Genomic DNA, 26,773 nt, shown 5'->3' with positions numbered 1-26,773 from the left:
TGCTTGATAAGATTCTGGGTATTTATATATTACTTCTGAAGTTAAGAAGTTAAAAAGTAAAAGGAATGAAGAGTCTGGCTTTGGTTTCAATTCTCACGTTGAATCCTTTTATTTAACTAATTTCTGATTTCAAATATTCTTATTGTCTAAGGCATAAGCTGTTTGTTAGCCAACGCACAAGACATGTGTAGTCCCCTCTCCCTGTTATTTCCTCTACAAAAGCTACAAAAGCTCTTTCTCAGCCTTCCTTGCAGTTAAGAATAGCATATAAGAGGGGTTTGACCAATGAGACACAGGAAGAAGTTGGCTGGGTCTCCTCAGAAGATTTTTACTTTCCTGATAAAAGGAGAATATGTGGTTGGTGCTACTCTTTTTTCCTTCTTCTCTGCCTTCAATGTGTATACAATATTTGGAGTTGCAACAACCATCTTGCAACCATGAGGCAACAGTCATGAGGGAAAGGCCAAGGACATTAAAGACACTGGCCCTTGCACCATCAAGTTGCTGAACCAACACTAGCAGCCTCCTAACTTACTAAAAATATGAAACAAACACCATTGGTAATCCCCATAGCTGGGTTTTCTGTAGCAGAACACATCCCAAATGTTCATATTGTTAGATACAAAGTCAGAGCATGAGTCCTTATTCTTGGTTCTGGAAGACTGGCACTTATGCATTCTGTAACCTGCAGTCTAATAATAATACATGGGTTTGCATTTAAAAGACTGATACAAATTTTCAACCATGCTATGAGAATTTCATTTTTTTTTTTTTTTTGATGCTTGCTGATGGTGCAGGGTTAGTCTTGGATTGTGTATTTTTTTTTCTAACTGAGCTAGACTTCAGATTGTACCTGCTCTCTTTGTTCCTCTTGCTCACCCCCTTTGCTATGTGTTGAAAACCTTGTTATACCACTACAGACTCTACTCCAGTGACACCGTTTACAGAAAGAGGAAGCAGCTCGCACACAAAATGGACAAAAAAAAAATTTATTTCAAGCTCGTTTTCCTGGTAGATTGCCATGAGTCTTCAGCCAGGCCCTCCTAGATTCCTTTATCTCTGGTGTTTCTTCTTCAGCAGCTTTTGCTCTGCTCATGGACTTGTCAACACTCATATCAGAAAGATATTTATGCTGCGGAAAAGAAAGTTTCATGATGTTCTAAGAAGTAACTGAGTCAAAATATTACAATCATCGTATCAAGAGACTAAAGGGTAATGAGCTCATGGATAGCCTAAGTAACTAAGGAAGTGATGAAAGTCTCAGAGAAAAAGATACTGTTTTCATCCTAAAGTTGCTAGTAAAATGTGTTGGAGAAAGGGGAGACAAGAATGAGAAGAAATTAAGTGTCACTTGAATATGAAAAAATATGTAATCATTATTTAGTTTCTTTCAAGAGTTGTAGAAACACTTTATACTTCCACCAGAGTGTATGTAATGCCCATCTCACCACACTGTTACCGATATTATCTTTGAAAAAAGAAATTGTTGCCAAATCAATGGCTTACTTACCCAACAACTGTATCTGACTGTTATTTAAATGCAATGTTTAAGTGATTTGATTATTAGCAAGGTTAGATATCTTTATAGTTTCAGTAATCATTTGTGTTTCATCTTCTATAAATTGTTCAAATCCTTATCCATATGTTGTATGAATCTGGAAATAACACATTTAACTCTAGAGTATCTTTTATCAGATCAGAAACAGTTATCTAAGTTTGAGAAAGAAGATAAAACCAGAGTTTCTTGGTCATCTCAAAACAGTAATCTTTGGGTTTTTTTTGAGATTTATTTATTTCTTTTAGGGAGAGAGAGAAAGTGAGAGAGAGTGTGGTGGGGAGGGGCAAAGGGACTGGGAGAGACAGAATCTCAAGCAGACTCCCTGCTGAGTGTAGAGCCCAATGAGGGGCTCGATCTCACAACCCTGAGGTCATGACCTGAGCAGAAATCAAGAGTCGGACGCCTAACTGACTGAGCCACCCAGGCACTCCACAAAACAGGAATCTTTGAATGAATGAGTCACGTGTCGGATCATGTAAATGTTCAGTGGATCAGATACCCTTATGTAAACATTGAATTTATTTAAATATGATCACTTCAAATTAATTTGGCTTACCTTTTCATTCGATTACAGTATAAGTGCTCTCCATTCCACCCTCAATGTGAACACTAACATGGCAATGAAATAACCAGGTCCCAACATCTCTTGCATACATTTTTACAGTCTGATATACTCCAGGAGGAAGGTCATAAACGTCAGAGCGATACAGTCCCGTATCCTCAATAAGGAGACAAAACACCATTAAATAACTTAAAAAAGGTAGTAGTCATTTATACATCCTATCAATTCTAATATGCTTTGTTAGACGACAATTAGAGAGCATTAGGTGCCATTGCACTTCTCCTCTGAGTACAAGTGAGGGTTTAGAGGAGGAACAAGCCTGAGAACATTTCAGGAATGGGCCACAGAGAAACATCTCACTCTAAAGAGATCTTGTGTCATTCTTGGTGTTAGATACTTTGTCAGGGTCTCCTGCAGAAGAAAGCTCTAGATTTCAGACAACATCTGGTCTTACAAATCCCAAAAGTTTTAACTGAATTATTTCTTTTTTTTAATTTAATTTAATTTTTTAAAATTTATTTATTAACATGTAATGAATTATTTGTTTCAGGGATACAGGTCTGTGATTATTCAGTCTTACACAATTCACAGTGCTCACCATAGCACGTACCCTCCCCAATGTCCATCATCCAGCCACCCCATCCCTCCCAAACCCCCTCCAGTCCAGCAACCCTCAGTTTGTTTCCTGAGATTAAGAGTCTCTTATGGTTTGTCTCCCTCTCTGGTTTTGTCTTGTTTCATTTTTCCCTCTCTTCCCCTATGATCCTCTGTCTTGTTTCTAAAATTCCTCATATCAGTGAGATCATATGATACTTGTCTTTCTCTGATTGACTTATTTCGCTTAGCATAATACCCTTTAGTTCCATCCACGTCATTGCAAATGGCAAGATTTCATTTTTTGATGGCTGCATAATATTCCATTGTATATATATACCACATCTTCTTTATCCATTCATCTTTAGCTGAAGTTTTTCTAACTAAGGATGTTGGTGATGTGAAGATGACCATTTCTTGAGATATAGCTAATCAGGAAAACTCATGGTTACAGGAAGGAGAGGAGCTCATCTGCCTTCTGGGGTCGGGACTGAAGACTGAGGGCCTTAAGGGCTATTTGTTCTCCTAAGCAGAGAACCAGATGTTCAGAAGACTACCTCCTCGGCAGGCTACTTTGATTTTGAAAGACGAAGCTCTGGGGCCTGGCCTGACTGGATTAGGATGGATTTGGAAGAGCATAGGAAGGAGATGAATTGCTCTGAATAATGCAAGGGGAGGTATTTGGAGGATGGGGGCATGTTAAAGAGTACAGCTCAAGACGGGGTCTGGAATAATTTGAGGAGAGGACAGATGTCAAGCAAGTCCTGCATTGGGCTCCCTGCTCAGCAGGAAGTCTGCTTCTCCCTCTGACCCTACCCCCCTTGTGCTCTCTCTCTCTCAAATAAATAAATAAAATAAAATCTTTTTTAAAAAAAAAGAGTCTGTTTTTCTGTTTGTCTCTTTTTTTCTTTGTTCATTTTGTTTCTTAAATTTAATAGGATTGCTCTGAAAAGAGCAGTTTTGTGAAGAGGTTAAGAGTGAGGGACTCTAGAGCTGGGGTTCAAATCCTACTTCTACCCCTTATTGTTTATGGGAAAGTTCTTTGTCTTGTTAATCCTTCATTTCGTTCCCTTATAAAACAGTGATAAAATAGTGCCTATCTCTGGGAAGCCTCAATGAGAAATCCATGCAAAGAACTAAGCATAGCATTTGGCACATAAGATGTACTTAATCAAGGTTAGCTTTAATTAACATTATAGAAATGTTACCACAAATTCCACTTAATTTGATGCCTTATAATATAATCATTTTGCAGAGCTAGTCCCTGAGAGCTAACTCTTTTGATTTCCTCTCTTTTCCACACAACTCTTGGCATGGTTCTAGGAATGTCAGAGGCATTTGCTGAACTGAACTGATCTGAACTAAACATCAAACGTACGGTAGAAACTATAACCAGAGTTTAAATCTCTCTCTTTTGTTCTAATTTTTAAAGTCTTATGTAAACACTTATGAATAACAACCCTCGTATCAAGGCTTTTCCTTCAAAAATATGAGGAATGTAGAGGGAAGTACAGGAAGGTCATGATTTTTGGCCCCTGGGTGGTGGGTAAAGGAGTTCATTATATTATTCTGTCTACTTTGTCATGTAAAATTCCCTAGAATAATAAAAATAGTTTTTAAGCCAAAACAAGTAAGTTAAAGAAGAATAAATGTGTTCATTAAAGGACAGAAAAGAAAGCAGCACACTGATAAAGTTTGGTGCAAAACAAGTCATGCAGACTCATTGAATTTGTCTAAGATAGGCTCTGAGCATTACAGAAGCCATGAACATAATACATCTAGAATCCAGGAAGGCTTTATGTGAAACTTTTATCAATGCCAAAAGATGGACTGTATTATGCCAAGTGTCTGGACTAAATGAGGTGTCAAATGCATGAGATATAATTGGTGCTCAATTGTACATTAATGTTTATATAAGGGACTAGGATGAAGAGATAAAGAAAATGCTCCTTAAGTAAATAAATGACACTAACTTGGACACTGAAAAGAGGAAGGATAAACCTTAAAATACTTGTAATAAATTAGAGAAATGGTCAGGCAAAGATGGTCAGTAAAACAACAATGGTAAAGAATATGAAGGTGTGGTGGGGGAAAAGCAATTCAGACAGAGACATAAAGAGACTAAGAATACATAAAAGGGAAAAAGATGAAGATAATTATTTTAAAAAGTTACCACAAAGCCAATTGTCACCTAATTCCACATTTTTATTTTATAACAAATGCTGAAGGAATGATAGAATTAGAAAGCTACCATTTATAAGTCCCACTGTAAAAATTGATTCTGGCAATAATCATCAATGGATCCTTTTTATAACTACAAGGTGAAATATAGTTGGAGAATAAAATATGCTTAAAAAATCACTTCACAGCTTGCTTATTAATTACAAGGGAAAGATGATGCTTTTGTAAATGGAGAGAAATTGTAGACCTCACCTCAATAAAGTTATCAAACAACCCCAACAATGTCAGCACCTGTTGTCAGGATGTACTTCTTGGTGTGATGCATGGGAAGCACATAATATCACCTATGTACTGTTCATGTCAAGAATGTTTGACATGGATCTGATCATGAGGAAACTATCAGACCAAGGCAGAATATGGGGCATTCTACAAAGCAACTGACCTGGACACTTCAAAAATGAAATGCCATGAAGGATCGAGAAAAAAAAACAACCTTCTTTTTTAGGAGAGAGATGACAATGACAACCAAATGCTATGTATAGATAATTAGATCCTGAATTAAAAACAAAACAAAACAAAATGGTTAGAAAGAGAATTTTGGGGACAACTGGGGCTATTTGAATGGATTATATGATAGATTATATTACTGAATTAATGTTAACATTGGGGGTATAGTAATGTTATCACAATGGGGCAGAGATTCTCCTTAGTCTGAGGATGCATATGGCTTTATTTAGTATTTAGAGGTGAAGAACCATGATGTTTGCAATTTACTTTAAATTGGGTTCAGAAAAATAGAGAAAGAAAGAAAATGTGGCAAAATGTATGAGTGTTCCAAGTGTTTTTCTCTTATGTTACTAAGTGTTTGAAAAAAAAAGTTGGGATAGAAAGGGTGAAACTTGAGATGATTATAGAAGTCTTATTTACCTATCAAGTAACACCATATTAGAGTGAGAAGTGCACTTCATTCATTCGTAAACATTTACTGAGTGTCCATGGGACACAAAGAGCTAAATGTATAATTATTTACATGCACCTGATATGTTATAGATTGTAGGTATTGAACTTCAGTTCTGGCTGGGTCATTTCCTTTCTAGTCCTGTTATCCTGCCATGCTGCCCCAGTAACTGCTTCACAAGACACAACAATAATTAAACAAAGCTGCCCAGGGCTCTTACCGTGTATTCAAAGCTGTGGCCGTGAAAGTGAACTGTGTGCAGGTCAAATTCACTCCCCATGCCAATCAGATACCAATTCACTTCATCCCCAACGTGGAACGTCAGACCTTGGTTATTTCCAAACAGTCTTCCGTTAATTGCTGTGAAGGGACACAATTTATTATATTCAACAAATATTTAAAATAATGTAGGTTTTAAAAAAAAACATCTCATAGAAAGTATCACAGATGTTTTCGGAGGCCATGAGGATGTTAAAGTCAGCCTAAGGAAGCTGTTAAACATGACCAAGCCATCCATTCATGTGGGTGAGTCTAATTCTAGAGAGTTTTTCTTGCCTGAGGAAATGAAGCATTGACTTTGCTTTAAATAATTGGGTTGCACTAGAATATTTCACCACTATGGATACTTAAATTGATGGATACTTAAATGTGTCTATATATTTAAAGTATATTTAAAGTGGTCACAAGAGGCTTAGAAATTGAGTGTGTTCTTCTTTAACTGCTCTAAGTCAGACCTTCATGATCTGTCACTGGTATGATTAGAATGGCCTTTTAGTTGAGGTCTGGGCCTTTTGTCTTTCCCTCTCTCTCTAATCCTCTATAGGAGTGGTTTCCAAAGAGTAATAGGAAGAAAATATTAATTTAATTATATAATTATATATGTAATATATAATTTAATCATTAATCGTATATAACATATGCATATTAATATATAACAATTAATAATCTATAATGAAATTATAGATTAACATATAACTATCAAGATATCAACATATCAATATATAAATATATAATATTTAAATTATATCAATATTTAAATATATAATATTTAAATTAAATTTAAATTTAAATATATAAATATATAAATTATATAAATTATATAAATTATATATAAAAACTATAAAATATCAATATCAATATATAAATATATAATATTTAAATTAAATTTAAATTTAAATATATAGATACATAAATTATATAAATTTATATAAAAACTATAAATAATATATAGATTATATATAAAAACTATATAAATTATATATAGTTATATATAAACTATATAAATTATATATTATATAAATTATATATTATATAAATTATATAATTAATATTTTATATATAATTACATATAAATAATTATTTAATAAACATTAAATATTATTTGAGATTTAAGATTAACATTTAAAATAAATTTTAATAAAATATTTTATATAATCATTGTTAATTAATTTAATTATATAGTTATATATAGTTATATATATAATTATATATATATTTCCTCCTTTTTACTTTTCTATTTTGTGTTCATCTTTTGAAATGCCAAAAATGCATTAATACAGTGGTACAAATATATAATTTATAACCATATATCTAGGGAGGTTGGGTTCTAACTTTTAGCTGATGGAGGGATAGAATAGAAAAAACTAAGAGACTCTGCTTTAGACCGTGCTTCTCAGACTTTAATGTGCACGTGCCCTGAGACTCTTGTTCCCGTGCAGATTATGGCTTACTAGGTCTGTTTCACCTGAAATTCCGCATTTCTAACAAGCTCCCAAGTGATGCTGAGGCTGCTAGGACTACAAGTGGAGCACAAAGGCCGAGCTGAGTGCCAGAGCCGTTCCTCCAGTACACACCTCTTCCTGCTGTTCCCTCGTTCGGTGCCTTTAGTGCCTTCGGCACAGTGGTTCTGGACGGGATTTTGTCCTGCAGAGGACATTTGGCCATGCCTGGAGACATTTTGAGGTTGCACAACTTGGGGGGAGGGTGTTACTGGCTTCCCGGGGGTTGGAGGGTAAGGATGCTGCTAAACATCTTACGATGCACAGGACAGCCCCCCACAATAGTTACCAGACTGAAATATGAATAGTGGCGAGCTTGAGAAACCCCAATTTAGATCGAGTCTAAATCCTTAACAGGGTAGTCAAGGTCTTGCACAATTCTGTAGGCTTTTCTTTTCTTTCTTTCTTAGGTCACATTCTTCCGGCTACATGGAATGTCATCCCCCTCCCTTTCTACTAGACAGACTCCCATGCATCTTTAAATACTCAACTTGGGCTCCTGGGTGGCTCAGTTGGTTAGGTGTCTGCTTTCAGCTCAGGTCATGATCCCAACATCCTCGGATCCAGCCCCGCATGGGGCTCCCTGCTCAGCGGAGAGCCTGCTTCTCCCTCACCCTCTGCCTGCCGCTCTGCCTACTTGTGCTCTCTCTCTCTGTGAGAGAGCGCTGTGTTTGTATTTCTGTTACAGCAACCCCCCCTCCCCCGCCGGCCCCGCCAAGTCAGCAGAGATAGGCTGGCCCTGTTCTGTGAGCAACTTGAGAGAAGATGCCTCATCTAACTGGCCTTCGTATCTCCTCAGCACGAGTATAGTGCTCTGTGCCCTCCACGAGGCTTATTAAAAGATGATGGGTAGCAAGGATGCAGTCCTTGAATTAATTTCAAATTTACTATATGTATCTTGGGGGGGGGGGTGAAGAAGTTGAAAAAGATCACATTTGGGTTTGCCTTACTTAAGGATCCCTCATCTAGTCGCGTCCCCAAGCTTCCTCCAGTGAAAGGACTGGGACCAGAAGTCTGACTGAATGTGACTATAATTCAGTGAGATTGTTTATGTGCTTTTTCTTTGAATAATTGTCTCATTACTATGATTCTAGATGGGAAGGGGGACATAAAAAAGCAGGACGTGCCTAGTCACAAGCCACCTACAAAAGAATTTTGGTTGATGAGCATGGAGTTCTTTAAAGTTCTGCTTGGTGGGAAGATTGGATGGGGCCATGTGCTCTCCGGTTTGCCGCAAGCCCCACCTCTCCCTGTGTCCATCCAGGTAAGACACTTAGACAAGTGTGTAGGAAATCCCTCCAGAAATGATAGCTGGTATTCTTGGTTTTACATCACCTGCATGGTTCCAGAAGCGTTGGAATTTGCCTCACTGCTAAGTCTACAGCCCTTAGGCCAGATCCAGCCCTCTCGTTTCCTGTTCTTCTGTGGCCCATGAGTACAGGGTGGTTTTTAAATTTCCAAGTGGTTGGAAAAAACCAAATAACCAAAAAGAATATTTCCCAACATGTGAAAATTATATGAAATACAAACTTCAGTGTCCATAAAGGAAGTTTTATTGGCTCGTAGCCACTTCCATTTCTTTATGTCTCGTCTGTGGTTGCCTTTGTGCCCCACGGCAGAGTAAAATATAGCCTCCGGTAGGGACTGTGTGGTTTACAAGTCTACGCTCTTTACTCTCTGGTCCTTTATGGAAAAAGTTTATCAGCCCCTGGTCCACGGGATCTATGCCACAGCCCCATGCGATTGCTTTCTCTAAACTGCTGAGTCGGCCAAGGGTGAACCTTCATCTGCTCCCTTTGTGTGGGACACCCCACAGGCTCCAGCCGCTGAGGCAGCTAGTGGACATTACCGTGCATTTGGTTGCTGAGGTCAAACAGTTTATCATTCCTGTCTATGTTGTTCGGATCTGAAGAATAGGTGTTAACATTTTCTTCGAAGTACCAGGATTTGTTCTCATTAAAAATCATAAAGTGGAGCACACGGTGAACTACGCTGGCTTTGGTGTTTTTGCGACATACGATCAAAGGGCCTACCAGTCCACTGTTAAGGTCCTGCAGAGGAAAAGCAAGATTGTCAACTGTGCCCAAAACTAAAAATGTCCCCCAACCAGAGAAACGAGTCGAATCAAGGTTGAGTTCTAGCGAGGTCAGATCCTGAGTTTGTAGTTACTAGGATTCTGAGAGGAAGGAAGAAGATGTTCGACATGTTAGATCCTTGACTAAGGAAAAACGGTCAGCTCACTCACTTGAGTTGAAGTCTGATGAGAACCACTAACTCCTGAGAGGGATTTAAGTCACATTCCTCAGTGGATTTAGCTCTATTTTTGAAATAAACAACAACAACAACCAAAAAAAACCAAGAGCTTTGTTTTTAATTAGAATTTCTCGGCCTTGGAGTTGGCCAGCCGCGAAGTCTAAAGGTCTGGGATCCTTGGCCATGTGATACCGCTGCTCCCAGAGCCGCTTCCAGCTGAGAGCCTTAGTTTGTTTATACTCATTTTGGTTTGGGGTTGAATGTCCGTGTAGATTCCTGTTCTAGGCAGAAAGCAGGCCAAAATAACTAAAAGTCTGCAGATGAGCCTTTTGTTGTTGTTGTTAAGTGAAAATAAACTGAACTCGAGCATTGATGGCTTAAAAAAATATATACATCTGTATGTGTTTATTTCTCATTCATCAGAGACTTTTAACTCCATACTTTGTTTTCTGTAATCCAAATCCAACAAAACAAGAGGATATTATATTTTCCAATTCACAGTGACATGTTGGAAAGTATCGTGAATCGAAGTAACCATAACGCAATGATTTTGCTCTTGGAAAATGCAAACATCTGTAGAATTAAAAGCTGAGCAGTATTTAGGTTGCTTAAATGAAAGATTACATAGAACTAAGATTGTTTTTTTAACACAAATTCCTTCTTTCTTCCATTATAATTTCTAAGAGGAGATAGGAGGAAAACGATGACTTGATTTAAAGTTTACCTTAATCACATCCACGGTCGAATAGTAAAACCAAGGTATGCACTCAAAGTCCTTTGAGGCAGGGCCAGATCTTTCAGGAATCTGCCAAATGTATGTTTGGATCTCTCCTAAAATAGACAAATACAGTGTATATAAACAGAATCTTTTAAAGCCCATGTTTTTATGGAGAACCAGATAACGAGCAAACCCCAAAGCTATACAAATATTAGGCAGCATGGTCCTGGTTTTCACTTCTGGCTCTACTGCTCCTAGCTTTGCGGTCTTGGTCAATGTGTTTACAGTTTCTGAGCCTTCTGTTTCCTCCTGAGCATAAAATGGGAATTTAGGGATTAGACAAGATGGTCCAAATAAGGCATTACTTGGGTCCCAGGGTGAAGTTGATATAACTATCACAGCTGGCTCTCATGTTCTCAGGGTTACTGAATCAAAACCTTATAGTGATTTTGCCATTGAAAAATGTCAGTCGTTACATATCTAATTTATTTGTTCAACAAATACTTATTGTAGTGAAGATAATGTAGGCTTTGAAACGCGACAGACTTGTTTTGAATTCCAGCTCTGAACCTTCCAATTTATAGATCACATGGGGCTCTTCCCCGCTCCCAGAGCATTTGCATTAGCCCTACTGAATCTAAGTCCTATACTCTTGCCTATTTCAGAAAAGTTCTTTGGGACACCTCCTTCCACTCCTGCCCCTTGCTGTATAATCCTGCATCTCCCACTTCCAGAGGCTTAAATTAATTTTCCCAAGCCCCTCCACTAACTGATGCTATCCCCAACTTCCCTGCTTCCAAATCTTTAACAATCAGTCTACTTAGAACCAGCCCTCCCCTTCCACCACACCACACAGTGCCTGGGTTCAGCAGATACTCAGCAGTGTTTGTGGAATGTACCCAATGGGATCCTTCTCCGACTACTGAGAACAGAGTCCTGACTTGCAAACTCCTTGGATAGGAGAATCATGTTGGCACTACCATAGGACTGTCTCTTTTTTAAAATCAAAAGGGAATATTTCACCTGCCATCAAAATCTCTCTTTCCTCCCTCTGCCCCACACATCTTCCCTTTTTGAATTTGGCTCTTTCCACGATACTACTTGTTTTGGTAGGCAACTGGATTCTGGATGTCCCTCCCAGGTTCCCCTTTGAGAATGAAGGAAATTTTGCTCCACAGGCTGTCTACCCTCCTCTGAGACAGCCTTGGTGGAAGAGAGTCACCTTACCCAGGCTTACATCCAATGACAGCTGCAGGGACAGAAAGGCCCAGCTTTCTCACCCCAACTCAGGACAGCTGAGGACCACCCACTCTTCAGAACTTCTAGGGGTGGTTGGGATTTCTATTGAGGCTGCATCTCTGCATAAGCTCTCCCCCTGCCCAATTCTGTTTCTTTGTCTTTGATCCCAAGAGCACTATCTGCCCACAAATTTTCATTTCAGGGTCTGCTCCCTGGGCATTAATATTAAAAAGCATTTGTTTTGGGGGCACCTGGGTGGCTCCGTCGGTTAAGAGTCTGCCTTCAGCTCAGGCCATGATCCCAGGGTCCTGGGATCGAGCCCCACGTTGGGCTTCCTGCTCAGCGGAGAGCCTGAGTCTCTCTCTCCCTCTGCTTGCTGCTCCCCCTGCTTGTGCTCTCTCTCTCTCAAATAAATAAATAAAATTTGTTAAAAAAGCATTTGTTTTTGTCTGAGGTATGTGGAATGGCATGCTGTACAGTGGTGATGCCACAGAAATGTTAATACATGAGGTTCATTACTCCCTCTTAGTGACTCTCTCCCCTGCCCCCTTCTTCACACACTGCATCGTATACTCAATTCCTACTTTAGCACTTGAATTGGAGAGATGGACTATAGCCTAAGAATACCTGGCAGCCGGACAGTGGAGAGAGGGGAGGGAAGGTGGTTCTAGAAGAGACTTGTATACACGGGGGAGTTTTGCTCATGGCACCCATCCTGGAAGCAAACTCAAGACTTGTGAAAGGAACTCGCTCCCCAACTCCTTCTTTAGACCCTTCCTACTAGTCCACTGGTCTCTCTCATCTAGAACTACACCTATACCTAAGAAAGGACATTAGCACATAGTCCTGCATAAAAGCTTTGAAGCTTTCTTTCCTCTTCTGAAGCAGTTACCTGGCTGTGTTGGAACAACAGTGGAATAGTTTGTTTTCACTCCATGAGCGTGAATCGAATATGGTCTTGAGGCTTTATTTTTAAAGATAATTCGGATTTTTTGACCAGGAGTGAGAAATATTAAAGGACCTAGGGAATATAAAAAGGAAAATGTGTGGAAATTGTTATTTATTTTAAACTATGAATCATCTGTCCTCTTAAGTATTTATACAGCGACTTATTTTTATCCTTTTTCCTTAACATGCAAGCCAAATAAAACACACTTTTAACAAGTGGATCATTGATGATTTATGAAACATGGTTTTTGCCTGGAAAATTTAAGTCTTTAGAAAACTTACTTTGATGAGCATCAGTTAATACCTACAAAAACACACAATTTAGAAATGAAATCTTTTATTTTCTTTCTTGACCAACCTTATCACTTAAACCTTTTATCCTTTTCCCCTTCACCTTAATGGAGAGTTAGGAGGAGCTGGAGGCCTTGTTACTGACCAACAGTGATTTTTTTTCTCTCTCTCAAGACTGAAGACCCCTTCATTATATTCACGCTCCCTTCCATCCCAGGCCAAGAACTGGAGGTAAAAAAAAATTGTTTTAAATCTTCTTTCTATTTAGAAGCAGATTATGTCACTGACTCTAAAAATTCTGAAACAGGGATGGTTTTGAGATGAAAGAAGCAGTAAGAATTCTCTTCAAACTTGTACTATAATTACTGAAATCAGAGCCCTGAAGATATGTACTGGATATTAGATTCTAGCTCGGGACATCCTCTCTTTGTCCCCATGGCCGTTTCACCTTCCCAAACACTAGAGAATTGTTTTCCCTGTTCTGTAAAGTGGTTGTTGTTTTTTTTCTTTTTTTGTATAAATATAATGGAATCTAGAGGGTCATGTCGTGTTATTTATCTTGATGCATTCAGCCAGAATCCTAGCAAAAACTAACATCCTGCTGTTACTAAAGATAGGAGCCCGCCCAATAGCAGGGGGAACTGGACAGCACAGACCTCCTTCTGGGGGTCGCAAAGGATCAAGCTCAAGAGGTCAATGAGGAGCCAAGAAGAGTAAGAGTAAGAGTTTCTCCAACAGCATGTAAATCTCAGGGTCTCACATCAGAAAATAGTCTCTAACAGGGGACTCTGGGTGTCTGACTCTTGGTTTTGGCTCAGGTCATGATCTCAGGGTTGTGAGATCAAGCCCCATGTTGGGCTTCTCACTCAGTGCAGAATCTGCTTGAGATTCTCTCCCTCTCCCTCCCCCTCTGTTCCTCCCTCTGCACGAATGTGTGCACGTATGTGCGTGCACACGCTCTCTCTCTCAAATAAATAAACAAACAAATAAACAAATAAAATCTTTAAAAAAAGAAGAAGAAGAAAATAGTCTCCAATAGACACTTAGATATCAGGAGCCAAATAAAATTTGAGCATATGGAAATGCCATGTGACTTCTCGAAATATTATGCAACATACAGACATGTTATTTGACATATGAAAACATCATGTGACCTCTGGAAATGCTGTGGGACTTAGGGAAATGTTGCATGTAGGTGCTTGGGGGTGACTTGTAATTTTCCTAGCTGACCTGTCAAGGGTAGAAGAAAGGGCTGCAATATTCCTCACTCTTGGACAGAAGATGAAACTAAATATTAACACTTTAAGTGTTTAAATTAAACACTTAGGGTTGCCTGGGTGGCTCGGTCGTTAAGCGTCTGCCTTCGGCTCAGGTCATGATCCCAGGGTCCTGGGATCGAGCCAAACGTCGGGCTCCCTGCTCAGTGGGAAGCCTGCTTCTCCCTCTCCCGCTCCCCCTGCTTGTCTTCCCTCTCTCACTACATCTCTCTCTTCAAATAAATAAAAATAAATAAATAAAATCTTAAATTAAACACTTAAATTTAAACAAAGAGTTCCCCCTTCTCACTATAGTAGGGCTTCTGGGCTTCATTTTAATATCAGTGAAATGATCTCTAAATGCTACTTCTGAAGTCTCTCTAGAGTTCTTGAGTTCTAAGAAGCCAGGTAATCTGAAACTGACCACATTAACTTTCTATGGTCCCTTCAATTTCCATGAAACAACACTTGAATCAGTTTTCTTTTCCCAGTAAAAGTGCCTATCGGCAAACAAATTAGGATTAGCATGATAGGCCCTTTCCTCTGTCAAGGTGGAGGTTAACAATATCCTCAATGTGTGCAACAGTCTGTGGTGGCTGAGGACAGGAAGAAAAACCTGAAGACCAGTCTGATCATGTATCAATACCTAGTATGTCCAGATGTTTTTCATCTTCAGTTCTTTGTGTTAGATTCTTGAATGTGATATCATCATACTGACGGTATATGACTTTCTTGTATTTGGACCCAAGATACGTCCCAATTCTATCCAAATATATGCTTGTTTTACTTTAAGGAAATAAGAACAAAACCAAAAAAACCACAAGGTTAGTTAATTTAACCATTAAATTAGACAAATTCTCATATGGAAGAACTCCTTATTGCAACAACACAATTGATTAATGTCTAGAGGCCACCACTTCACCTCTTCTTAAAAAAAAAGTATTAATACTGGTAAGTGGCTGGATATTCATTCTGTACTTTAAAACATATTTTCTGGATGAAATTTTAGTTTTGATAAATGAATAAATAGAAAAAGTGAAAATCAGAGAGAGAAATCAAGTTTTACAAAAAGAAAAACAAAGGTCTTCGATTTGAGGTTCCCAGAAGAAGAGAGATTGACAGAGACAAATGAAGATAAAAGGAAAATCTGACTGATGCCACATGTTAAATGTAGCTGAAGTGATGTTTATTACACCTTGGAGTGACCAGGCTGGATGGTAACACACATCAGGAAGACTGGATGCAAGGAGTGAAAAGAAAGCGAGAAACAAAGCACAGAAGTGATGCAGATATTTAGAAAGAATTGAAGTCATTTATAATTGAAGGTAAGATACACAGATACACTGTGATTTGTAACGGAACGTATCCTAAGCCCACACGTGCCTCGCACTTACCATGCACACACACCCATCATGCACACGCACACCATACACACAAATACACATGTGCACACACGTGCACGCATGTGTGAGACTGAAAAGAAAGGGTGGAGGACTCCAGAAGGAGCCCTTCTCGGTTAGAGATGGAAGTTATTGCCATACTTCTCTCCTTGTAAATGTTGCAGTTGTTTCTCCCACTTCCTGCTAGGAGAATAATCCCACAGAACTTCCTCAGCAGCGATGTAAATGGTTTTCTCTTCCTCATACTGTGTTTGATCAGGGTTTGGCTTCTCACACTGCCTCACGTGGTATTTATGCTTCATGCCTCCTAGATAGTGCTCTGTTGTCATGCAAACTACATCAAAAGTTCCTGGAGATGAGTAAGAAAAGAATGCATAAAGCTTTGCATTCAGATTTCTTTTCTCTGTGAAGTCATCTAGAAGATATAAACCCCCAAACGTAATACAGTAAGATAGTCCATTTGGTTTTTTTTTTTTCATTAATTTGACAGATACTTATTCTTTATGCCAGGCTTATTTCTAGGCACTTGGGAAACATCAGTGAGCAAAACAGTTAAAAATCCATGTCCTAAGGGTTTATATGGCAGGGTGGGTGGGTGTTGCCGAGATAAAAATAGCAGGTAACATTTATGGATGTTGGAAGCTGGTAAGTGCTATGGATTAAAAAAAGGCAGACCGGTGTGGGAAGGATTGAGAATCCTGGGCAGGGTGGGGCAGGGCAGGGGGGAGTTCCAGGGAGCAATGAGCAATATTTTATAGGATGATCAGGGTAGGCCTTGATGGAAGGGTGACACCTGGACAAAGATGAGAGGTGACTGATGGATCCGCGGCAAGAGCAATCCAGGCAGAGGAAACACGCAGCAAAATCTCTAAGCTGAGGGCCTGTTTGGTGTGTCTGCAGACCATTCCAGAGGTCTGTGTGTCTGGAGTGGAGTGAGCAAGGGTGAGAGGAGACAAGCTTGGTGTGGGTTGGAGGGCTGGGTCCCACGGACCCTTGGGAAACAGATGGTAGTGGGCAAGTGTGGAAGGAAGGAGACCTGTTAGGATGCTACGAAGTAATCCATGAGAGATGGTGGGGCTTGGATCGGAGTGGCAGCGGTGGAAGGCGATCAGACTCACACTTTCAAATCCCCAAGCAATGACAACAGCAAAAAAACTCCAGCCTGGTTCAGACCAGTATATTCCACCTGAATTCAAGCTGTCTTTCTTTGATTTTGGTAATTTTATGCTCATCGCATGCCAACGCTGTTTCTCAAAGTTACCTTTATCATCACCAATACTTTCTTCTGTCTCTGTATGTGTTTCCGTTGTTGCTGTTACTTTTTGCATAGGGTAAGATTCAGGAAGACTGACAAGGAACAAAACCTTCAGACTCAAGGATTTGGGAAGAAGTATTTGTTTAGAATGAAGTGATGCCCATATAGCCCAGCGTTTGACTCATAGCAGGTGTCTCCACATGTTTACTGCAGCTGATCTCGTTAAGTAAAGAGATGAAGAACGAAGCAATTTTTTTTTTTTTAAGTCCAGGAAAACATCTCCAGGGAAAAGGAGAGGAAGAAGTGGGGCGGGCAGGGGCAGGAAATCACCTGCCACCGAGTGAGTGCACAGGGCAGAGAGGAGAACGAGTGTTGGAAAAGATTTCTTTCTTGTTTCCCTCTGAGTGCTCTTAATCTCAGGCTCTGCTTGTTTGTAAAGTAAAATAAAAAATTTTTACATGTAGAAAATGTAATCAAATGAATCTATGGTATCACCAAGAGTTCAGATACCAACCCATGGCATTTATGGAGTATCTAGCTTATCGTGTAGCCAGCATTTGATTGGTGCCAGTAGTTTTTGACCAAGATGAATGGATTTGTATTTTATTTATTTATTTTATTTTGGTGAAGGTGGATCTGCAGGATAAACGAAGGAACTAATATTTTATTGAACGTCTAACACACGCCAGGCACTTTACTATGCTGCATCTATCTCACCTGGTCCTTCCTTGTCTATTCCTTTTTGCGGATTGTAAATTATTGCAATACCTATTTTACAAATGAGGGTATTAAGTTCAGAGCAGAGGGGAGGTTCCTCTGACACCCCTAACAGTATTCTGATTTAAAAAAATTTGCCACAGCAGCAATCGACCTCACTGAAGTGAAAACATTTCCCTAGAGAGCCAAGCCAGCAAGGAGAGGAGTAGAGAGAAGGCGGAAGCAGACCGGTGGGTCTGGGAAACAAACAGATAGAGAATAGAGTGAAAACAGATTAAAATGCTTCAAAGCATCTTCATCACTTTTGAGGAGTGTGGATTGATTTAGAGTCTGGAGCCCAGGAAGAGAAAACCAAGAGGGGTGGAGGGGATTTTTGTGATCTGGGAAATGATATATTACTGCTCCTATAAATTACATGGAGCAGGGGAAAGGCTTTTTAAACACTGTTTATATAAGTTCCCTTTTTTTCTGTACGAACAATATTCAGTGCATGTCAAGACACTGTTTTTCATAATTTGGGCACATTTCAGTGTGAAAGAGAAGATCTACTACTTACCTATGGAATCGGGTGTCATAAAAAGTGTCTGGGAGGTGTGGGGAAACAGAGCTATGGTGTCGTCCCTTGATCCTAAGGAAGTGAAGGTATTTCCTGAAAAATATATCCCATGTAAGTCTTTTTCTGATCCCACACTGAGAACGTGCCATGAAACGTTGTCTCCTAAGCACATGTCCAGTCCAGGCAGATTTCCATACATGTATCCATTAATGGCTACAAGACATTGGGGACAAAGAAAAGAATATTTAATTTATTGATAATTGGCATCTCTTCAAACTCAACAAAGGACTAATCCTAAGGCAGCTCAATCATGTAAGATAATCTCAAGATTATCTGTGTTCACCCCTTCCTTTTAGATTTGAGGAAACTAAGGCCAAAGAGGCAATTACTTGTCCAGTGTCGTTAAGCTTATTTTTGGAACAGTTAAGATCAAAGTCCAAGTCTTTAGACTCTAGACCAGTCCTTTCCCCCTACACTTGCAGTCTTCAAAAACCAACCAACCAACCAACCACCTAACTCAATAAACACTCCATCCACCAGTGTCACTAAATTTGGCAGTAAAAAAATACATGACTTTTCTATCTCACATTTAGTAATAGCTAAACAATATAGTGCACCAACAAGGCATTGTTAAATATTTAGTAAGTTGAATTTAACATAATCATCCTAGTAGATAATATTTTTGTTGAGAAATTATCTTTAAAAGAAACATGAAATATATTAGCCAACCCTTGGGGAAAAATGTATGTCTCTCTTAATCTGTAATTCTTTAGACATAATGAAATTAAACAAGTGCTTAATGCATTTATTTTGTAAATTGCATGTTCCCTCACAATACATCTGGTTGGACTTTTGGAAGTCTGGATCCTTTTTATCCACGTTTTCAGGCTTTGTGGTAAATGTTCTGATATTTTCATCTAAGAGATGACTTTCATTTTCATCAAATATTGTGGCAAGCAGGTAAAACTCTTTGTCTTTTCCTTTCTGTGGATGAGAATAGAAAAAGAAATAGACATGAAATATAGATGCTCTATGTACAAAGTCTAGTCAAATAGTTGATCTGCATACAGGATTTCCTACACAAAGTGTTTTGTATACTCCTCGAAAATCCAGGCACAGATAAAGGCATGAATCCCAGTGAATGGATTTATCACAGAACTAAGAAGTTAGGAGAATTATCTATAGTTGTTTTCATATAAAGCTCTTACTCTAGGGACCCCTACAACTGAACTTCATAAAACTAAACTGTATGATCATAGATGTTTATAGTGGCTTTTCATAGGATGCTTTGTAGAAAGTGTGTTAAATAAAATGTTTTCAATTCTAGAAAGTCTGCATTTTTAGCATTTATGAAGAAATTAAATATGTACACGTATTTATATTTTTGGATAAATAGAAAGATTACATGTGCTATAAGAATTATGAGACTTATAATGCTTGAATTATATGGATACCTGTTAATATATCATCTCATTTTTAGATAAAATATACATTCAATTATACATATATTTATTTGGGGAGATTTATTAGGCTTTATTACCTTATAAATTATAAGTGCAAAAAAGAAATTAGATATCAGTTCACTTGTGAGTGAGGAACAGGGGAAATTCATCCCTCAGACATTTATTAAGCACCTACTACACGCCAGAGAGGGTCAGTCGTTTTCACAAAAAATTAACAAAACAACAACAAACAAACAAACAAACAAACAAAAAAGCCTCACGTATGGTTTCAAGGAACTTATGGTCTAGTGGGACAGAAAGGCCAATAAATACAATTGCATGGATAAGTGCTCCAATGGAAACATACACAAGGAACTATGGTAACTGACAGAAACCACTTTAGTTAGCGAATATCGTCTGAAGGGCAGGAAGGAACTTTCAGTCGGAGTTTTAAAAACGTCTCCCCTCTTAGCAGGCAAAGCCGTGAGGAGAGGCCATCCCCGATAGAGAGCAGAGGGCAAAATCAAAGAGATGTGAATGAGCCTTTCTTCCTCAGGGACTAACAAGCTGATTCTGCACAGTGTGGCAAGGAAGGAGGCATGAATCTGGAGGGGCCGACAGGGGTCTGTTGTGCTGACTTCTGAGCCAGCCAACTGCAGAGTATGGAGCATGCTAAAGTTGGATTTGAAAAGAAGTGGTGTGGAGGCACAGTGAAGCAGGGTGAGAGTGGAACCCGGAGTCAGGAGGTTAAAGGAGTTCAAAAAGAGGGGATGGTACCTCCCAAGAAGGCAGTGGTATTGGGAGTTGGATGACTAATGTTGGAGGTGAGAAAGGAGTTGTTCATGGAAATCCTGGGCTGGGTGGTGTCATTAACAAAAGAGACAGAGTGAAGGAGAGAGGGGCAGGTAGTGGTTGTCCAGAGGGAGATGAAGAGTTAAAGCAGTCAAGCGGAAATAGAGGTGTCTGGTACACGCTAGGGTGGGTGCTCATTGGGCAGAGGAAGATGCAGGTCTGGAGTTCAGAAAAGGATAGAATTGAGAAAATCAGCCCACAGAAGAGATTGAACCTGCCGACTGCCACATTGCTTTGCCTCTGCAGTTCTGTCTCAGGCAACCTCTCACCAAGGCCTATCTGGACATAGATCCATGACTCACCTGTTTGCCATCTTTACCAAGGCTTCCATTTCTGCACACGAGGAGAGGCCCTACGAGGCCACTGTTGATGTCTCTTGTCATATTTACTGAGGAATAGTATAACCAGGTCAGACAGTTGGGATCTGAGGAGGTAGGACCCACATATCTTGGAACTTCCCATGTATAGACAAATATCTTGCCAGGATTTACATGTGAGGAGGGTGGAGGAGTACCTAGTAAGAAATAAATATTGGTAAAATAGGTCCTAGGACCAGAAGTACCCTAGTCTAGGCTGTTAGATCTCTGAGAGCAAGGACCGTATCGTGCTCACTTTGTAGCACCTCGGGTGACAGTTGAAAGCGGCTGAAGGAATCACGGCCATAATTAGGACACAGTGCTGTTATGATGTGAAAAGTGGGCTGCATCATGATTTGAGGAGAAATTTATTTTCTAGCTGACATTATATTGCAGTGTGGCTTGTTTTGGCCTCCCTCAAACATTACTTACTTCCTCCAGGTGTTTTGTAGAAGGAGCCCTCATTACTCTTTCTGTAACGTAGTCCATGAGGCTGAATGCTGAGTGGCATGGAAGCCTTGTTATAAAAAATGATCTTGATGATCTGTCCCACTTCTGCCTTAATAATAGGGCCTAGAGACCAACAGAATTAGTAATTGTCCTCAGTTTTCACAAACAATTTTCAGGTGTGTTACCTGAGTAAGTTTCTTCTAGGAACAAATTAAAGAGACAATGCTATGAACCAGGAATGCCTCCGACTGCAAGAGCTCTAGATGATTCACGGTCTTAGAAAGTCACTTTGGATCGCATGAATATATTAATCTTATTGGATGTATAGGGACAAAAGAATGTAGTTTAAAATTGGGTGAATCAGAATGTACTGTTTTCATAAGGTTGTAAGATGACAGCCTAAAATCTCTAAAACTGTGAGATGTGAATACTACTTTGATTGCACAGAATATGTATAAACGGTGGTTATAACCCTGCAGGGCTACGAAGAGAATCTTACCAAGGATTCCAAGGTGCTCCTCTCTTGCCTTCCGTGTTCGGAAGGAAGCATCGGTATATTCGCGGTAAACTAGTTTTTTGTAAGATCCTCCGATTCTGGTCGGGCTTTGTTCAAAATGTAGCTGGGATTCACTGTGCAGAGAAAGCAGATGCACGAAGAACTTTTAAGTTAACAGTGATCACGTGAAAAGAAAACAAGAATCTGTTTTAAATTACTTGTAATATATTTATAAAAGCAATGCATGCTCATTGTAGGAAATTTGAAAAATAAGAAGAAAACTGACCCCCCAAAATTAAAATCTTCATAATCCCATTATCTACATATAACCACTGTCAACATTTTCCATGGATTTCTTTTCAGTCTTTTATCTGTGCGTGTGTGTATAAAAGTATCTATGCCTGTCTACTTGGCGGTTTATCCACACACTTTCTTCTGGAACACAAGGTTCTTTTTTTTTTTTCAGTCAGGTAGTAACAAACACCACTTCTAAAACAACTATGTGCAGAGATGTTAGAATAGTAAGATGAGAGATGTCATTCTTCTTTTTAGATTTTATTATAATAGGGGTGCCCGGGTGGTTCAGTCGGTAAGCGTCTGCCTTCAGCTCAGGTCATGATCCCAGGGTCCTGGGATCGAGCCCCACGTCGGGCTCCCTGCTCCGCAGGAAGCCTGCTTTTCCCTCTCCCGCTCCCCCTGCTTGTGTTCCCTCTCTTGCTGTCTCTCTCTGTCAAATAAATAAATAAAATCTTAAAAAAATAAAAAAAATAAATTTTATTATAATAAAATTAAATGGGGTCCCCTGAGAAAAAGAGTTTCTTAGCAGTGAAGTAGTGACTTGTCATGCTAACACATCATAGAATTTCATAGCCAGGACAATCAAGCAAGCTGAAAAAAAATCTATTAATTCATACTTATTTTAGTCAATATAAAATGAGAGTTGGACCTAACTCTGAATCTAATTTTTGCTCTAAGCCCAGATATCCTTCATATAAAATTTCCATCCCACAGATTGAATAATTTATTGATGAACTGAAGAAGTGAAAACACTCACTCGACATAACATTCTTAGTTTTCGCAAATTTTCTCTGAGTAAATTAGAGAAAAATAATTACCATGGGAAACACTGCTTGGTGGTTTCAGAACTTGATATTTTCTGACATATAACTTCCATTCAATAGACCAGAAGGTTTAAAATTGCTGTAATCTTTGAGTTGGTAAATATAATTATAGCAGTTGGACTATCAAAAAAACTTTTTGTGTACTTTTAAATACTGTGCCATGGTAATGTATTTTGGTCATAGTTTTTGGTCATTAAAATAGTAATTGGTAATATATTCTTAGTTGCTGTTGGAATAAAAAATATTTATAAAACATGATTTAAGGCCGCCTGGGTGGCTCAGTTGATTAAGCGACTGCCTTCAGCTCAGGTTATGATCCTGGAGTCCCTGGATCGAGTCGGCATCGGGCTCCCTGCTCAGCAGGGAGTCTGCTTCTCCCTCTGACCCTCCCCCACCATGGTCTCTCTCTCTCACTTTCTTTCAAATAAATAAATAAAATCTTAAAAAAAAAACCCAAAAACAAAAACATGATTTAAGAATGTCATAGGAAAGAAAAAAGTAATAAAAAATGTCATGGGCAATAATTTAATTATGCCTTCAGATCTTAGCAGGAAAGTATAAATTATACATGAGGAATGTTTTGAATTTTTATAAAATTGTTATTGATAACATTATCCACTGCCTCATAATTACATATAATAAATCTATTTTAAAACAGTGCTAGGGGAAAAAATGAGCAGTATGTTTTATTTCGCGCTGGCTGCCAAGGCATTTAGAGAAAAATTTTGTGTGGTAGTGATCTTTTAATTCAACATCTTCTAATTATTGATATAATTATTTTTCTCCTTTTGTTTTATCGGTATCTTTTTGTGATAAGATGCCTAAATCCTTCTTAGGAGTAGCTGGTTATGAAAAAGTTCGATTATCTTTATTTAACCATAAATATTTTAATCACTGAATTATTACCTTCCAGATGTTGTTAAATTTTCTTTAGTGAAGGAATCTACACCAGAGGGAGCATAGTTCCAAACAATTTTTTCAGCAGCAATATAATAACATACAACATGTGTCCAATGAACATCTGTTGAAGGTTTTCGGCAATTCCTTACGTTAAAAAAGGCCTTCATACTATCTGAAAAACAGTAAACCCAAGCAGAGAATGTTACTGCAACATTTTTCTTATTCCATATATATTTTATATTTTAGCCAACAATATTGCAACTTCTCCTTTTTGGAGAAATTTGAGGCATTTTACTTACGGAATCTGTGTAAAAACCTAAAATGTATGAAACAAATACAAAAAGCAGGATGCAAAGATAAAGGTTAGAGGAACATATATTACTGGAGAATAATCACCACCTTTGGACCAGTCCCTAGATGAAGATGTTGCCTGTCTACCAAGAAGAATTTGAGAGTCTATTTGGCCAAAAACATCTTTCCTTGGGGGTATAAAATTACCACCATTAGTCACTAATGAATTAGCTGATTTATTAGATTAACTAGAAGGAGGCAGGAAGAAAATCAAGGCAGGTAACTTTCCACGAGGGCACCAGTCCTGTGCTTTGATTTTGGAGTACTGTTGGTGGGAGTGTAAATTAGGACAGACATTTTGGAAGGCAATCTGGGCAGCATTTGTTAAAACATAAAAAGATACAAATAAAAAGATGTTAACTATAACATTGTTAATAAGCAAAAAACGTGGAAGCAATTTAAATGCCTATCGGGAGGCAATTGGATAAATAACTCGGGATAGATACATCCCCAGTGTGGAAAACTATACAACAGTGTAAAAGAATAAGTTAGATGTATGTGGAATGTCAGGAAAAAGATTTCAAAACATTGATAAGTGAAGAAAGCAACAGCAGAAAATTATATGCAGCGTGATCTACTTATGTAAAACAAAACACAAAATATAGCAATGTGTTTTTTGTTTCTACATGTTCATATATATTGTGTGAGAATGCATAGTGAACAGGTTTTCAAGTATTCACACCCAGTGTTTACTCTCTGGGGAGGAACAAAGATGGCGATGGGAGGGTTGGACTAATGGTGTGTTCTTAAACCGGCTCTCTAAAGAAAAAAAAACACCATATTTGATTTATTTTGCTAATTTTTGTGGTCTAAACACTCCCACTGTGACCAGTTTGAAGTTACCAAGAGTTTACCAGCTGGCTGACTTAACTCCCTGCCCTCTTGAGCTGGTATGAGCTGGCTCCCATACATCACATTAGATTTTTGCTTTTTCTGCCTACTGCCCACCCCTCCAATCCTCCCCCCACCTCATTCCTTCCTCTTTCCATCCTTCCTTTCTTTCCAGCCAAAGTCTATTCATGTATTCTTGTAATTACTAATAAAATAAAATAAAATTTTAAATAAATTTTAAATAAAAACATTTTAAATACAAATTTTAAAAAGACTGGAAGTAAATTTTAAAAACCACACACAACTCTAGGACACGGGAAGAGATTAAATACAAGGGAAAGCTATGGAGTCAATCAAATCAACCAAGGAACTCTCAGAAGCTTCTCAATTGTGCCAAGGGCTGGCCCTATTCTTTCTGCAGAGCTGAGGGCCAGACCTGGCTCGAAGGCACCATCCGCAAAGTCAGTAAATGGGAAGAGTGGGATTGAGTGTACATTTTCACCTGAAAATGATATTCCTTTCTAAGTGAGAAACTTTTCACCATTAAATTCAGTCCTCGAGTTGCAGTGGCTGCGAGTGGTTCTCCTTTTTCCCCAGAGCCCTCGAGGGTCCCAGCGCATAGGAAATCCTGATAAATACTTGCTGTGTAGTTATTTCCGTAACTAGTGGAAGCATGATTCTAACCAAAGTATGAGACTTAGAAGGCAGGTTTGATCACAAAAGTAAACCCATTTTTGTATAAAAAAAGAAAAGTGAATTCTTCAGTTCTAATAATAACCGTGTTTTTTGATCGAAAGGTAAGACAAAAGAGTGCATGATGATATGTAGAGTTTGGTCATATTTAAGTATAGAAAAGATGAATGACTTCATAACTGGCTATCGTATGATTCAATGGACAGTGTGATTGAAGAGGGAAACAAACGGAAATACAAAGGTTTCCTGAGTTCTGGATTAGTATCATTTAGTCCCACAATATTCCTGGCAATTCTTCTTACAGGGTTTTGGACACATGTTTTAACCTCTTGAAACTTGTTTTCTCAACTTAAAAACAAACAGTAATAATACCTGCTCTGACATTCAGGCTTTTTGTAAGGCTCGCTGGCTAATAAATATAAAAGTTTTTTTGTACAAACAAAACAAAACACCCCTATATACCTAGAAGCGTTCATTACTATGGAGTTAAGTGTTAGAGACCCGGGTTCCAGTTCTGATCCTGTCACTGCCTTTCCAAAAGGCAACCCCATCACCTCCCTAGAAATCGCTTTCTATCATTTGGAAAAGAAGGTATTTGTGAGGGGTTGCAACGTTGAAAATTCTCTGACGCTGTGTTATGTAAAGGTCACAAATCCCTACCGTGTATCTGACATCCCAGCTGCCAGTCTCCAGGGCCCTTGGCCACCATGAAGGCATCTTCCAGCGAGGCAGGGAAGACAGTAATGGTGTCCTTTCTGTGGTTCCGGGATATCAGAGTTTGTCCATGCAGATAGATGGAGTGTGTGTCCAACACACCACCCATGCCCACAAAATACCACTTGACCCTGTCCTCAGCACACATGGTGAGATTGGGCAGATTTCCATACATGTATCCGTTTATTGCTGAAAACAAATGTATGTTTTATTTTATTTTTTTATTTTTTAAGTAAACTCTACGCCCAAAGCAGGGCTTGAACTCATGAGCCTGATAGCAAAGAGTTGCATGCTGTCCTGACT

At 38.8% G+C, this 26,773-nt stretch overlaps 1 protein-coding gene across 1 annotated transcript in view; it reads right to left on the bottom strand.

The window, feature by feature from the left end:
- Positions 1–973: 973 nt before the first annotated feature.
- The window catches only part of LOC118550500 (ceruloplasmin-like), a 30,126-nt gene continuing 4,326 nt past the window's right edge, over positions 974–26,773 (bottom strand). The window contains exons 5-19 of the mRNA XM_036115640.2: positions 26,417–26,659; positions 23,888–24,053; positions 21,864–21,994; positions 21,347–21,487; positions 20,861–21,072; positions 19,098–19,248; positions 18,265–18,477; positions 15,878–16,085; positions 14,983–15,122; positions 12,734–12,862; positions 10,609–10,715; positions 9,481–9,682; positions 6,074–6,213; positions 2,115–2,277; positions 974–1,132 (exon numbers count right to left, since the gene is read on the bottom strand). Coding sequence (XP_035971533.1) covers positions 2,119–2,277; positions 6,074–6,213; positions 9,481–9,682; positions 10,609–10,715; positions 12,734–12,862; positions 14,983–15,122; positions 15,878–16,085; positions 18,265–18,477; positions 19,098–19,248; positions 20,861–21,072; positions 21,347–21,487; positions 21,864–21,994; positions 23,888–24,053; positions 26,417–26,659 — 2,342 coding nt within the window. The 3' untranslated portion in view covers positions 974–1,132; positions 2,115–2,118. The remainder of the gene's footprint in view (positions 1,133–2,114; positions 2,278–6,073; positions 6,214–9,480; positions 9,683–10,608; positions 10,716–12,733; positions 12,863–14,982; positions 15,123–15,877; positions 16,086–18,264; positions 18,478–19,097; positions 19,249–20,860; positions 21,073–21,346; positions 21,488–21,863; positions 21,995–23,887; positions 24,054–26,416; positions 26,660–26,773) is intronic.

This window comes from Halichoerus grypus, chromosome 1, assembly GCF_964656455.1.
Source record: "Halichoerus grypus chromosome 1, mHalGry1.hap1.1, whole genome shotgun sequence".
Classification (NCBI taxonomy): Eukaryota; Metazoa; Chordata; class Mammalia; order Carnivora; family Phocidae; genus Halichoerus; species Halichoerus grypus.
Note: the sequence above shows the minus strand (reverse complement) of the source record. Positions and strands in the feature narration are given on the sequence as shown.